Source organism: Epinephelus lanceolatus, chromosome 1 (assembly GCF_041903045.1).
Source record: "Epinephelus lanceolatus isolate andai-2023 chromosome 1, ASM4190304v1, whole genome shotgun sequence".
Taxonomy (NCBI): Eukaryota; Metazoa; Chordata; class Actinopteri; order Perciformes; family Serranidae; genus Epinephelus; species Epinephelus lanceolatus.
The window spans coordinates 26,900,912-26,915,194 of NC_135734.1; the positions used below are offsets into that span (position 1 = coordinate 26,900,912).

Consider the following 14,283-nt stretch of genomic DNA (forward strand, 5'->3'; position numbering starts at 1 on the left):
GGTCAGTACAGTGTTTTCAGACGCTGTCAGCGTGCCACATGTAATGACATTTTATCACTCATTCACAGAGAGTGACCCATCAGCTCAGGCAGACAGCATCGTCTCAAATTTCAGCCACCTGGTCACAGAAATGTGACACCGAGCGACAATCTGACCGCTACATTTCAACATTGTTCAATAGCTACCTGATCAACACCAGCATGCTTTAAAATATGTGGATGTGAGGTAACTTATGCCAGGATCAGCGACAGTCTTAGACTCTGTGGGGCCCTGGCAAAAAAAGCCAATGGGGGCCTGGTTAGGGTTAATGTGATCTTCAACAAATGTAATGCCATTTTAACAACAGAATAATAATATGTTAAATTTACAAAGAATAATTCCTTTTTTATCTTTAAATTTACACTTATTTGTTTAATCGAGTTTGTTAAAAAGTTACTTAGCTGTTAAGCTAATGCTAGCTAACGTTAGCTCGCTATGTTAATATTAGCGAGCTAATGTTAGCTAAGCATTAGCTTGCTAATTAGCCTCAGCTTACCATTGTTTTTGCAACTTCAAATGTTGTACGATGCGTCTTCATCTGTAATTTTAGACCAGCATGTTTCGTACTGCAATTTGTTTTTTGTTGACAAATGTGTAGTTTTTGTATTCAAACAAGATATCTTTGGTATCATTTTTCCAACTGGTGCAACGTTTGTTCTCCCTGGTTCTCTCCTGCAAATTGGCTAGGTGTGGTTGGATCGATTCAAACAAAGTAGATCTGGGGAATTAAGTGTTGATTATCTGGGAATTAAAGTTGTAAATGTTAGCTGATTTGGGAAATAAAGAAAATTATTTGATTACTTGCGCAATTTAAAAAAATAATATGCTTTTCAATCTTGGGACTGTGGGGAAGGTATTTAGTACTTTTGAATCAAAAAGCTCTAGATCGGGGTGCCTGGTGGCTCGGCGGGTGGAGCAGGCGCCCTGTGTATGGGGGCAGTGTCCTTGCTGCAGCAGCCTTGGGTTCGGCTCCGGCCTGCGGCCCCTTGCTGCATGTCGTCCCCTCTCTCTGCCCCCTTCACACGTAAAACTTCGTCATTAAAGGCAAAAAACTCAAAATAATTCTCTTAAAAAAAGCCCTAGTCCAAGTCATGCGGCATTGGTGTTAAAATCCAAGTCATGCAGCAAGTCTTTTTTGATCTTGTCAAGTCAAGCCTAAAGTCATGAAATTTGTGACTCAAGTCTGACTCGATAGTCCAGGTCAGTGACTTGAGTCCATAATTTCTACATCTGAGTATTTGAACAACCATCTGTCATACGGGAGCTAGAAGGGGCCTCACTAAAGGGTTTTTTGGGGCGGTGCTGCACTGTATAGTGCTTTATGGGAGATTAAAGGGGGTTTATATTTGCCATTGCAAAATGTGCCAATATCAGCAGCCATCAAGGGCCCTTTTTACTATTTATTTCGGGGTGCCCAAGGCATTAGCATGGTTTGCCTCTCCTGACAGTGCGCCCCTGGCCAAGATATAAACAGCTTTTATCCCAGCGTGTGAGGTGAAGAGCTCCAGATGATTTGTGTGAACACTAGAGGAGTTGGCTCCTGAACAATCAGCACTAATGGAGCCATTACTGACAAACACACAAACTCATCACGCTAACACACACAGGATAGTACAGTATGTATGTAGGTGGGCGTGACAGAGAGTTGAGTCTGTGCTAAATGCTCAAACTATCTCACTTTATTTCTCTCCTTCCACACATCTTCCATACACACACACACACACACACACACACACATACGGAGGGAGGTGAGAGAAAGATAAGTGTGTACCTGTGAGGTTACCTGTGATGGGATCATCCATTATTCACTCAGTGGTGAGTACACAACCCAAGCATCTATACATTATTCAGCAGAACCCCCACCCCCTCCTCTACTTCAGGAAGACACACTTTATGTGCACACACACAAAAAAGAAAAACACCCATTCATTAAATTGATTAAAACTGACTGCGTTCCTCTCACGCTTGCATGTGTGTTCACAGGTTGGTTTACTGACTGAGTGAACTCGTGTTTGCGTCTGTTAGGTGAGCTCCTGTGAGCGTAGCGTCATTGTTCTGAGAAGCACCAACATACTAATCCTATAATTATCTGAAAAAGACACATTTATAAAGACTCTGTATTACTCATCCTGTTTAAGGTTGTAATCATTCATATACAATAAGCAACTTGGGAAATCTTGTTGATATCAGTTTTATTGGAGAAACTGTGAAAGATATATATATTTTCTCAGTGAATGTGACGCATGTATTGGTATGAAGCTTAAGTTAAATGAAATAAATCTAATCTGCAAGTAGCGTGAAAATCAATGAATTGCTTTTGTTTTTTCAAGCAAAAATGAACTTTACCCAGTTAGAGTTATTGTGAGGATTTGCTGCTTGTCTTTGTCTTATGTGATAGTAAACTGATACAAAGAAGTCACTTTGGGCTTTAGGTAATTGTGATTCATATTTTTCCCCATTCTGACACTTTGTTTTTTCAAACAAAAGTACAAACATAAAAAAACAGTCAGATTAATCACTATTATAAATAACCATTAGTCTCAGCCCTTGTACTGTACATCAAGATTCATCTGGTGTATGATATGACTAAGGATGTCAACAAAGAAAAAAAACAGTAGCTCTTATTTTTATCAAAAGCACTTTAATATCAAATATTCAAACAATAAAAACACTAGTTATTAAAGAAGCAGTGTGGAGGAGTTAGTGGCATCGAGCAGTGACAACTGCAGATTGCAACCAGCCGAAACTTCTCCAGTGTGCCAAGCGTGAACTCCTGGTTAGATTCCTTTAGTGTTCATTGTTTAGGTTTTTACCAGGACCCAAATTTCCTGCAGAGGTCTCTTTCTCTCCAAAACAAATGGAACAGGTGACTAAAGCCGGTAAAAACACTAAAAAAGGCAGTTTCACATTACAAATCAGTATTTCTCTGATGCTATTTTACATGTTGCATGTATTTTACTGTTAGCCCAGCACCTGCAAATGTGTGCTCACTTTTTTCTCTGATAACTAAAGACCCAGAAGGTCAGGAGGTTTTATGCAGGAGTTGTCTCTTGTCTCCAAAACAAACAGACTCAGTGATTTAAACTGGTAAAAACATTCAATAAAAGTTTCATGTTAAAAATCTGTTTTTCCAAAGGGGCAGCTAATTATGGTGGCTCTATCTAGAGCCAGTGTTTGGTTTGTCCATTCTGAGCTACTGTAAAAACATGGCAGTGCAACATGGTAGACTCCATGGATGAGGACCCCTCCCTATGAAGATATAAAAAGCTTATTCTAAGGTAACAAACGCTTTTTTTTTCTCATCCTGACCATCCTGATGACGCTAGCTCAACATTTTCTTTTGCGCTCTGTATCAGTCGGCGCCGCCCCAAACACTTTCCAGAAATTCTCTAGTTGGGGCCAATCAGGGATATGCACCGTAGTTGACAGCGTAAACAGTCTATCAGGGCCTGTGCTTTAGATGATGATGTAAAATGCAAGCCGCAGCTCGCAGAACAGTGATAGCAGATCCCCAAAGAAACAGGCGCTAACTCTAAAAGAAACTGAATTTGTCAAAAGCTTGATCTGTCAGCTGGCTCTGTTGGTGTTGAAGAAGATGTCCCCCGGTGTTTCGAAGGAGTTTGTCCGTCAAGGTGAGAACTCCGCCCACTGAAAGTGTTTGAGGAGGCACCGAGTCCAGACTGATACAGAGAGCGAAACAGAATGCTACGTTTATGTCATTAGGATGGTCTTACCAGGCTAATTATAAACTAAAGAAAAATATCCTTATTATATCATATATCATTTCTGCCAATAGATGCCCCTAAATCCTTCATATTGGACCTTTAACTAGTTAAATTTCACATAAAATATCAAGACATAGGTTTAAAATGTTAATGAAATGTAGTGTAACTATATTGTAAAAAAAAAAACAGAGGTAGCAACATAAACCCTTTTAAATGTTTAAAAATACTGCTGGTAAAAACTTTAAAATGTTTTGTCTCTGATAAACTATCAGACCATGAGGTTCTTAATAGACCAAGGAAGCCAGTCCAACACATCCCAATTTGTTTAACAACCAGGACTCACTTTGGCAACGTCCCTCTATGAGTCGTCAATACACGGGAGCCAAAATGTCTGTTAGGAGAACAGGAAGGAAATAATGAATTAGCATTTTGGTTATAGCAGTTTGTCCAAAAGCAGCAGCTCCTGTCATGATGAGTTTGATCTCACCATGTTAGTGCAGGCACTGGCAAACGTCATGTATCTGGGGTTAAACTGCAGAGTGTTGATGGGTCCTGGATGTTTCCCATCCAGCACAGCCACCTTCATCCCACTCTCAGTGCTCCAAACATGGACTCTGCCGTCCTCTGAGCCTGCAAAACAACACACATTTTAATACAGTCACAACCGAGATATTACAGGAAGAGGCCAGAACAATAACACAGACGTGTTCAGGCTTACCAATCATGACAAACTGAGAGTCAGGAGTGAAACAGGCCTCCAGAGAGATGCCTTTACTGTTGTTGTAGCCCTGCAAATAAGCAAAGACAGGAAACACCTTCAAGTAATCATACTAATATGCAGACAGGTGTGATTTAATTACTGCGTGTCTCTTACAGAAAAAGTGTGCAGCACAGATCCATTGAAAGCATTCAGGACACGGATCATCCCTGCGTTGGTGGAGATGAGAATCTGCTTCCCATCGTTACTGAATTTGAGTCCAGTCCAGTCACAGACGCGATTAAACCTCGTCTCAAAGGAGGCAAAGGGACCCTTTTCACAGAGAGATTAATGTTATATGAATACAGTGCAACAGAGAAAACATTAAAACAGGTGTGTGACAGTCAAATCCCACTAAAACACTAAAACCTAACACAGTTTTTACCTTGTCAAAAGCACGAAGGTCGTATAGTTTAATGGCCTGTGATTCCACCCCTGCAGCAAATATCAGCCCATCAGGGTCAAAGGAACAAACAGGTTTCCCCAGTGGATTGGTCAAACCCTGAAACACAAACACACACAAATAAATCCACAGAAAAAAGAGAAGCTGCTACAGGAAATCTGGGTTTTGATAGAGATATTGTAAAAGTAATGCCACTATATTTGAACCTTACTAATTAAAGCTCAGATAGGAAGTTTAATTTTGGCTTCACTGGGCAGAAATCCCATTATAAACTATGAGCACATTGTATTTCAAGTGGTCTGAAAGCAATTTACGATATGCAAAGAGCATTTATGTAGCCAACGTCAGCAAGAGCCTCAAATCACAGTCTGTCCTCCACCTCACACCCCACCGCACTGGGGGGAGAGCAGGCAGCAGCTCTGGGGACGGACACCCAATCTGTGGCCATGGCAACGCTAACCCAGTCAGGGCAAACACAAGGTCTGGGGGACCAGACAGCGCCAACTCCCTGCTGGATCAACAGGTTAGATCTGGCGCTGTCGCTGGCAACCAGTCTGCTGTCACACCAGGCACTGGGGGGTTACGCTGGCTGAATTCGAGGTGAGGTGACTAGCTAGCTAATTCTTGGCTCATTCATGTTATGGTTAACGGAGAGAGAGCAGGGCAAGAAGAGGCTGAGTAAATGTGCTGTGTGTAAGGCTACAATGAAATCAGATTAAATGAATCAATGTATGGGAAACACTGGGTCACTGTATGAAGCATGTGCATATGCCCGTGGTCGTCTGGTGGGAGGAGCTTAGGGCAGAGAGGAGGGGATTTTCAAATTCTGCCAGTTTTCTTTTTTTGCCTTTTTCAGATTTCCGCCTACTCCATCTTTAATAACTGCATTTTCTGTCTTTCAGTGCTCACGTTTATGTCTCTCCCTCCTTTGTTTACAGTATAATATCTGACAGCATTATCTTTCAGTTGAGACAGCAGACAGTGTCTGAGGACACCCAGTGGTCAAAGGACAAGTGCTTCTTTAAAGGGGGTTTGGTAATTAAGTTACGTACAGTCCCTTCAGGTGCATTAATCCGGAACATCCTGATCTAAAGCAGTTAACAGCTTTAGTAGCAGCAGTTGTAATTATACACTTGAGTGACTGATTACAGAGAGCAGAGGAAGTGTCATTTTCCAGCCTGACTACTCACTTGACAGTGCGGAGCACGCAGATCCCAGATCCGGATCGTTTTGTCCAACGAGCCCGAGATAAACGTATCATCCACAGGTGACATGGAGAGAGCGATAACTCTTAAAAAACAAAAAAAAAAGAAGTCACAAAACAAACAAACTTTAACCTTCATTTTATAGAGGGTAAAACAAGACAAGAAAAGACCAGATAAGACAAAGTGAAACTTGTAGTCGTGAAAGAGATAAACATGCTCATACTCTGTGTTTATGCTGTTCAGAAATACAATTTAACAAAAAAACTTTGTGAGTTTGTCAAACACTGAGTAAAAACGTGAGCACACATTTTCCCTCAAATTTGTTATGAGCATATTAGAGTAAAAAAGTTGAAGGAAGTATAAAAATCTACATTTTGAGATCATGTGTAAATGCATATTGTTTCGTCTTGGTTTGCACATCATCAAGTAAATAAGTGTTACAAAATACAGGATTTGCATTAGAGCTGCAATAATAAGTTCATTTATCAAATGGTCAATCAACACAAAAATAATCAGCAACTATTTTGATAATCAAATAAAAATTGATGTCAATTTTTTGATTAAAAAAATCTAAATATTTTCTTGTTTAATCCCTTTAAAATGTGACGATATGCTACTTGTCCTTAATTTACATTATAGTAAACTGAAGATTTTGAGTTTTGGACCGTTGGTTGGACAAAAAAAAAGAAGGCAGTTGATAACATGAATTTGTGATGGTCATTTTTAGATGTTTTTGATGTTTTGAAGACCAATGATTAATTGATATATAGAGCTGCAATGACTACTCAAACAATTGATTATATTAATCACCAACTAATTCTATAATCAATAATTTGGTTTGACTTATTCTTCAGGAAGGAAAAAGGTCAAATTCTCTGATTCCACCTCGTTAAATGTGAGTATGTTCTGCATTCTTTACTCCTCTTTGAAAACAAACTAAATGTCTTTGGGTTGTGGACAAAACAAGACATTTCAGAACATCATCTTGGGTTTTGAGAAACACTGATGGACATTTTCCCCCATTCTTTGACATTTTAGGGATGAAACAACTATTTGATTATCGAGATAAAACAATCAATGGATAATTCAGCTGTGAAAATTACTGTTAGATGATTTAGTCGTTGATTTACCCATTACAGAAATAAATGTTAGATACAGCCCTAATGTGCATATACTTTGATGGTAGTTTTCCACCTAGTGTGCACAATTTGTATTCATAATTGCTTAGTGATTTGAAATAAACTTCTTTATTCATATCTGTATACAGCACACAACATTTTTGTCCACCCTATGTTACTAACCTTGCAGTGTGACCTGGGAAATACCTGATGTACTGGTTGTCAGTGAGTGACAGGTATCGGATAGTATCTACAAGACACAAAACATATCAGAGCACACATATTTGCTCTATACTGGCATTTTAGTGTTTGTGTGTGTTTGGTGCTTTGTGCCAACAGCTGACTGTCACTGCTGAGTTATTACCATCTAGCTTGTTAGAGCTGTAGACCACTGTCTGTGTGTCTCCATGTGTGTAGCGGATGAGGTCGACTCCATACTTCTTACTGTACAGGGTCCTTTTAGGTCTGAAAAGGGACAGAATATTTAAACAATTTTGAACAGTAATAAACATGTTGTACTGCCATTGTCTAAACACATTCAATTGGCCAGGTTATCTAAATGTATTTAAACAATTAAGATATGGAAATTGATCATTCTTTTCATATATTTTAAGCATGCATTACACAGTCACTTCTTGTTTGTGAATGTGGTGATACTGGCCACTTACTTCCCCTCTCTGATGTCATACAACACAATGCAGTCGTCATCGCTGCTCGATATCGCATTTTCACCATTTGGGCTGAAGTCCACGCAGTTTACTTTCTGAGAGTTTTCTCGGTATGTTCTCGCGACCCTGAAACTTCGCAACACGCTGTCTGTGATCCTCATGTCTGCAGCTTTTTCATACAAAACATACTCTGTAAAACCAAAATGTGAACCTCTCCGTCTGATTTAACGAAGTCTGCGAGTCGTTTCTGGTCCAGCAAAGCATGAGTAATATCGTTTCAGAGCCTTGACGGGAAATACAATCTTACATTTTACAGAAAAACAACAATAAAACCAAACATTGTGTGAAGTATTCCCAATATGCAGCCATAGAGGAACTTGCGGTGACAATAATGCATTTGGTTTGAATGTAGGTATCTACCAGGTGGGCGGTGCTATTAAGTCACCACTACATTTAGTTGCTTCAGGAAACTGGGAAGTGATGATAAACGAGCATACCTATTAACAGAAAAAGGAAATACGACACACCGCTACCGGAAGTTGTTGCTTCATATACAGTTACACTGTTTTCAGATTACTATTGTTTTTTTTAAGGGTCACATATTTTTTTTCCTGCCATCAGCTGGTCCTTCGTTTTTTATGAAAGCGCATTTTTAGAGCAGTTTGACAATTTTGTTACGTGAAGAAAAATTGCAGGTCATATTTTTTATGACGTTCAATCCAGTCTATATCAACCACCACTCCAAAAAGAGACACTTATTTAACTGGACGAGTGTAAGTTTCACTAAAATCACTACTAAAATTACTAAATTATTGGTCTTGCTTTTTAAATTGTGTGGAAAATAAAGCTTGTGCGCATTTATTCTGAAAGGCGCGACCCGGAAGTCGAAAGCCGGAAACGGAGAACATGTGTCCTCTGGAGTTTATGTTTGTAACTTCAAGCTAATGTAAACCGTTAAGCTAAAATTAAACGCCACAATGAACAGCTGTGGAAGAATAGCTTGTAGTAACTGGAGGTCTGGCCTGAACACCGTCTCTTCTCTGGTCAGACCGCGGAAAAACTGGCGCCGGTGTCCGGAGGCAGCTCCGTCCCTCACCCGGAGCAACACCACCGCCGCTAAACAGACTCCAAGCTCTGATCCAGGTTCCGATCCAGGCTCCGACACGAGAGAGAAACCCCGCCTGAGGGCGATCGACCTGGCCCGGAAGGTTCAGCAGGAGAAGACGAAGCCTCAGACGGAGGAGCCTCAGCTGTCCGGGCAGCAGAAGAGGGTGATGGAGCTGAAACGGTTCAGTCTGCAGCTCCAAAATGTTCATCCCAACGTGCTGGCCAAACACCTGCACAGAAACCTGCTGTACCAGGACAAAGACGTGGTTGTCATCAACAAACCCTATGGTGTTCCTGTCAGAGGTAAACCAACAGCTAACATTACTGATGTTTACACTGATTTAGTTTTGAGTTCAGTAAAACACAGCTTGTTTTATGGTATTTGGTAAGAAAAATAAGATCATGCATGTACAATTATTTCTTTAGAGCTGAAACGAGTAGTTGATTAATCAATTAGATGATTGAAAGAAAAAAAACCCAATTATCTGTTTTCCCATTCAAATGAAGTGCAACTAATATTTTGGTTGCAGTTTCATATATGTCATAATTTCTAGCATCTCTGTTGTTTTGGACTTACCCAACTGCTGATTATTTTTGTGATCAATTATGCTGTCGATTATCTTTTTAATTCAGTAGAATAAATTTAAGGAAGAAAGAAGAATACCCATCATAAGAGACCCACCATATATTCAGATGTCCTATTTGCCAAGTCCACAAGTCAGACATTCAACTTTAAATGAAATACAATGCAGAAAAACAGCAAATCCACACATTTGATAAACTGGAACCAGCAAATATTACGTATAAGGGATCAAATGATTATTAAATGTGTTGCAGATTAACATTCTGTCAGTCTAATAAAAAATTTCAGCTCTTCGGGGAGTTGTGACGGACATTTTATTCAACCATTTTGTAGACCATTTTGTAGACCAAAAGATTATTATTGATTATGAAAAACATCTTAAATTGAAGACCCAAATTTATTTGTTTATCTGACAACATACTGTATGTGCTCATACAGATAGTAAGAAGACTTTGGCCATTAATATTAATCGGCTGATTTATGGTTGGGTTCTCTTCAAGTGGTGGTGATTACACACATTGTATACTGCAGTATCAGCACTGGAATAGGTGTTAACTACAAACTAGAGTCAGAAATCTCAAATCATGCTGAAGTTGGAGTATCTGGACCTTATTGCATGCACATTTGTTTCTGTTGCTGTGGCTCTCAGATGACTCCAGGGTCACGTCCATCTCCTCTGTGCTTCCTGTTCTTGCCCAAATGATGGATGGGCTGAAGATCAAGTCTGACTCTCAGCTGCTCCCCTGTCTGAAGCTGGAGAAGGAAACGACAGGAGCTCTCCTGCTGGCCAGGAGGGAAGAAGTAGTGGAGCACATCCTCAACCTTCAAAGAAATAACCAAGTGCAGAGAAAGTACTGGTAAGATACGGCGAGGGGATAGAAGAGGCGTCCATACTGCCGCACCTCATGCTGCAGTTAACATGTTGTTCAGTTGTTCATGTGTGCACTGTTCCTCCTCAGGGTCATCACAGTCGGTGTGCCTGTTCCATCTGAAGGAGTGATTGACATCCCCATCATAGAGAGAGAGGTCACAGGTTCTAAGCCACACTACAAGGTGTCTCTTCTTCTGTGGTTTTGATGCTCTTATAATTAGCTGTTGTTAGAGATACTTTCTTTTCCATGTTTCATGTTATACACTAAATACTTTTGATGTTATTGTAGACCTATTCATATTAACTTTATTTCTTTGAAATCTCAGATGGGTCTAAGTCCTCTTTACAGAATGAATGATGCAGGCGATGGTGTGACCAAAGTCCGCGCCCATCGGCAAGCCCACGCTGCAGTGACCAAGTACAGAGTGTTGGACAGCAGCAGTGGTTGCAGCCTCGTGGAGCTCCAGCCTTTTCCTGGTAAGAAGACGACTGTTCAGTTGATTACGTTTCTATCGAAGACGCATTTTTCTACATGTCTGATTCCTTGTGCTCACAGGAGTGAAGCACCAGATGAGAGTTCACATGGCACTCGCTCTGACATGCCCCATTCTTGGTGACCACAAATATTCCCACTGGAGCAAACTGGCACCTCAGGTAAAATATCTTTGCAGTGTATCACAGGAGTGTGTTAACAAGTGGCAAATGCCAATAGAGTATTGGCTGCATACCACTTCCATCAAATAATACTTAAGCAAGAGTGGTATATTATCAGCTGCTTTTTGACAAACTGAGGCTTATCTGGTGTTAAAGCTGTACTCTGCATACTGTGGCATCAAGCTGCAGATATTCCTTTTTAAAGTGTATGCCTGTTAAAATATCCCAGTTCAATGTGCATGATGGTTGTGTAAGACACACTTATTCTACAGGCGAGATGGGGCAGTCGCAACCAAGATTAGTCAGATAAGACATTACTTATTTAGCTGCTGACAGCCCTGTGTTCATGTGCCGTATTCGTTCTTTCTTTTGCCTTTGGCGGCAGAAAGTGAATATGAGAAGTAGCCTGTGTGGTTTTATGTTGCTACACCCAAGGAGTTAGACCTTGGGTCTGAAAAGTAAAGCCAGTACAGTGCCCACGGAATGAGTCCTAAACTTGGGAATGAGTTAGCAATTTACCACTCAGTTTCCTCGTGTCAAAGTCAGTGGGTTTTTTGAATGTGTTTTTGGTTAGACTCCTGAAATAAGGTCTGTGGTTCACACAGAGACTTTCACATTTTGTTCTACAACGTAAAATACCTAAGTAAACACCCCACTCGTGAATTTTGAAGCTTTTATGTGTCTTAAAGAAGGCAGTTGCTAACAAGTGGCTAAAGGAAACTACATCACAACAAGCCGCGCCGAACACAGCTTAACAGTCTTGTCAAAGTGGTGACTTTAGGTCATGCGACTGTAGCGTAGTTCATTTATAGCCTGGCATTAGCATTTTACCTCTGGCAATTGCATTTAGGCTTCAGTAATTATGACAGTCATCTTCATTTGTGAAGATGATCTTGCTGAACAAAACATGTAAGTATCATAAATGTTTGTTTGCCATGGAGCTAATTATCAATAATCCAAAATCCAGTGGAACAAGCCCCACAGGCTTTCTGATGAGGGAACCAGTGCGACGCTAACTTCTGCATCGGCCTTCAGAGGAACATCATCCCAAGGCCACTCTATGCTTACTAAACCTGCATTAATAATGTCCAGCAGGGGGCGACTCCACTGGTTGCAAAAAACGTCAGATTGTATTCAAGTCTATGAGAAAATGACCCTGCTTCTATTTTGATTTATTACCTCAACATGTCAACATTTTCCTAATGAGTTCATAGTCTCAGTTGCTAGTTTTGAGACTTCTTCAATACCACGTTATGTTCATTTTGAAAGTCACGGTTTTATTTAGAGTAAAAGAGACGATTAAGCAGGGTGTACTGTAAGGCATTGTTGCCTTGTGATCGACAAGTCCCTACCACCGCACTGTCCTCTTAGAGCCACCCTCTCGTCCAAATATTGTAGCTTCTGGCTCACAATAACCAAGATGGCAATAGCTCAAAACGGTAGTCTACAAACTAGTGGGTGATGTCATGGTGACTACGTCAGCCTCAGTTTTAAAGTTTATGGTTAGACTTCAGATCAAGAGGTTACAGTGAAATATGTACAGATATAGCCTTCGTATCTCATTGATGAACTGAAATGCGAACTGTCAAACTGTGGGCTGAGGACGAGCCAGCCGCCATCCTGCAATGTCATCACCCTCCCACTTAGCAAATATTTTGATTAGGTCTTATTATACCACTTTGAAGGCAGAATAAGTAGGAATTGTCAGTTGCAGTTTGTAAACACAGCATTCAAAGCTGGCCCAGCTCTATTAATGCGTGCTTATGATGTGGCACACCCTGCATGCTGCCTGAGGGCTACACACCACTGCCTAATAGTTGAAACGTCCTTTAACACAACAAAATCAGGAAAAAAACAAGCTGAGGGCAGTTTCTCTGTCATAGGTGATGATTGAGAGATTATTTTTGTATGATTCTATATTTTATTTTTAGGATAATCCTACTTGTCCTGCCTTAAAAGTTAGGATAGTCAGTGACTGTTTAATATACTCACAACCCCAGATTCACTCTCTTCTGGCATTTAGCCTCACTATATTTGCATGTTTTCTGGTGCTGTGTCTCTTGGATGCCTGCTGCTTACGGTCTGGTACCCGGTCACTACCTTTTCCTAAAGCCCCAGCCTCACCCGAGCACCCATAAACGCCTCTAACACAGAAAATACAGAGGGCAGAGTTTCACCGCACACTTCTAGTGGGTCAGAAGTGATGACTGAGAGGGATTACCTCTGTATGAGTCCATACATTGTTTTTTTAGTCAAATCCAGCGTATCTTTAAGGTTGTGGACTTTAGAAAACTAGTAACTTTTATGGTCTTACTGATCCTCAAACCTACCCTGTTGGCATCCAAACAGTGCCTTTTTAATTTGCTGGGTCGTGCTTTAATTCATGTCAAGTGTGGAAGTTGAATTTCTGGTGCTTGCACTTGGTAATATTATTAAATATATACAAACATGGATAGGAGGACCGAAATGTCTGCAAGAGCTCAGTGTCTGTCACTAAGAATCTCTATCTTCTAAAATAATTCACGCATTTGTTCTTTTCGCTGCACAGAAATTACCGGAGCGTGTGCTGGGAAAGCTCGGACTGGAACAGAGCAAGATCCGCCATCTTCCTCTTCATGTGCACGCTCGACAGCTGACGCTTCTAGGAGCCAAACAAGCCAACATCAGCGTGTCGTGTCCCTTGCCTAAATACTTCTCACAAGCGTTGCATCGACTGAATTTAACACTGCCTGATAAGGAGGACGATAAATAACCACATCGTTCCTTTTTTGTTGAATTCTTTGCAATCCAAGTGACGTTGAAATGTCGTTGCAATCAGCTGTGACGGATTCAGACTGCATCATAAAGTATATTATGTGTCCCGTTAAAAGTTAAATGGGAGCTCAAGCTTGGTTACTGTGAGGTTATGTAGAATTATCAAAAGGAAAATGACTGTACAGTGCTATACAACTCATTTTTAGTAATAAACAAATGAAGCAGGACTGTATCATCACTGTTTTTGTCAATGTATGTACATGTCATCTCAGAGGAGGCACCGCTAGGCTACGGACGCATTTTAAGAAGGCCCACAACTAATCCTCATTTCAAATGTCAGTTGCATTTCTACAGACAACACAGCGTTGAATACTCTCCATTCTTGAATTGCTTGTCATG

At 40.6% G+C, this 14,283-nt stretch overlaps 2 protein-coding genes across 2 annotated transcripts; one reads left to right on the top strand and one right to left on the bottom strand.

Annotated features, from left to right (window-relative positions):
• Nucleotides 1-2,660: 2,660 nt before the first annotated feature.
• Nucleotides 2,661-8,394, bottom strand: LOC144458251 (WD repeat-containing protein 82-like). Its single transcript, XM_078168431.1, has 10 exons — nucleotides 7,916-8,394; nucleotides 7,612-7,712; nucleotides 7,431-7,497; nucleotides 6,115-6,214; nucleotides 4,907-5,023; nucleotides 4,639-4,794; nucleotides 4,483-4,552; nucleotides 4,252-4,394; nucleotides 4,108-4,155; nucleotides 2,661-3,719 (listed from the first exon to the last, which is right to left on the bottom strand). The coding sequence occupies exons 1-9, from the start codon at nucleotides 8,074-8,076 to the stop codon at nucleotides 4,123-4,125; spliced, it is 948 nt and encodes a 315-aa protein (XP_078024557.1). The 5' UTR covers nucleotides 8,077-8,394; the 3' UTR covers nucleotides 2,661-3,719; nucleotides 4,108-4,122.
• Nucleotides 8,395-8,777: 383 nt separating this feature from the next.
• rpusd4 (RNA pseudouridine synthase D4) lies at nucleotides 8,778-14,114 on the top strand. Its single transcript, XM_033625769.2, has 6 exons — nucleotides 8,778-9,325; nucleotides 10,255-10,462; nucleotides 10,565-10,658; nucleotides 10,803-10,953; nucleotides 11,033-11,130; nucleotides 13,679-14,114. The coding sequence occupies exons 1-6, from the start codon at nucleotides 8,893-8,895 to the stop codon at nucleotides 13,880-13,882; spliced, it is 1,188 nt and encodes a 395-aa protein (XP_033481660.1). The 5' UTR covers nucleotides 8,778-8,892; the 3' UTR covers nucleotides 13,883-14,114.
• The last annotated feature ends 169 nt before the right edge of the window (nucleotides 14,115-14,283 follow it).

Coding starts and splice junctions, on each gene's coding strand:
- LOC144458251 (XM_078168431.1), bottom strand. CDS start 8,076: ATGAGGATCACAGACAGCGTGTTGCGAAGTTTCAGGGTCGCGAGAACA. Junction 6,215..7,430: donor TTCCCAGGTCACACTGCAAG/GTTAGTAACATA, acceptor TTGTTTTTTAAG/AGTTATCGCTCTCTCCATGT. Junction 4,156..4,251: donor CCAGTGCCTGCACTAACATG/GTGAGATCAAAC, acceptor TTCTCCTAACAG/ACATTTTGGCTCCCGTGTAT.
- rpusd4 (XM_033625769.2), top strand. CDS start 8,893: ATGAACAGCTGTGGAAGAATAGCTTGTAGTAACTGGAGGTCTGGCCTG. Junction 9,326..10,254: donor CTATGGTGTTCCTGTCAGAG/GTAAACCAACAG, acceptor TGTGGCTCTCAG/ATGACTCCAGGGTCACGTCC. Junction 10,659..10,802: donor GTTCTAAGCCACACTACAAG/GTGTCTCTTCTT, acceptor TTGAAATCTCAG/ATGGGTCTAAGTCCTCTTTA.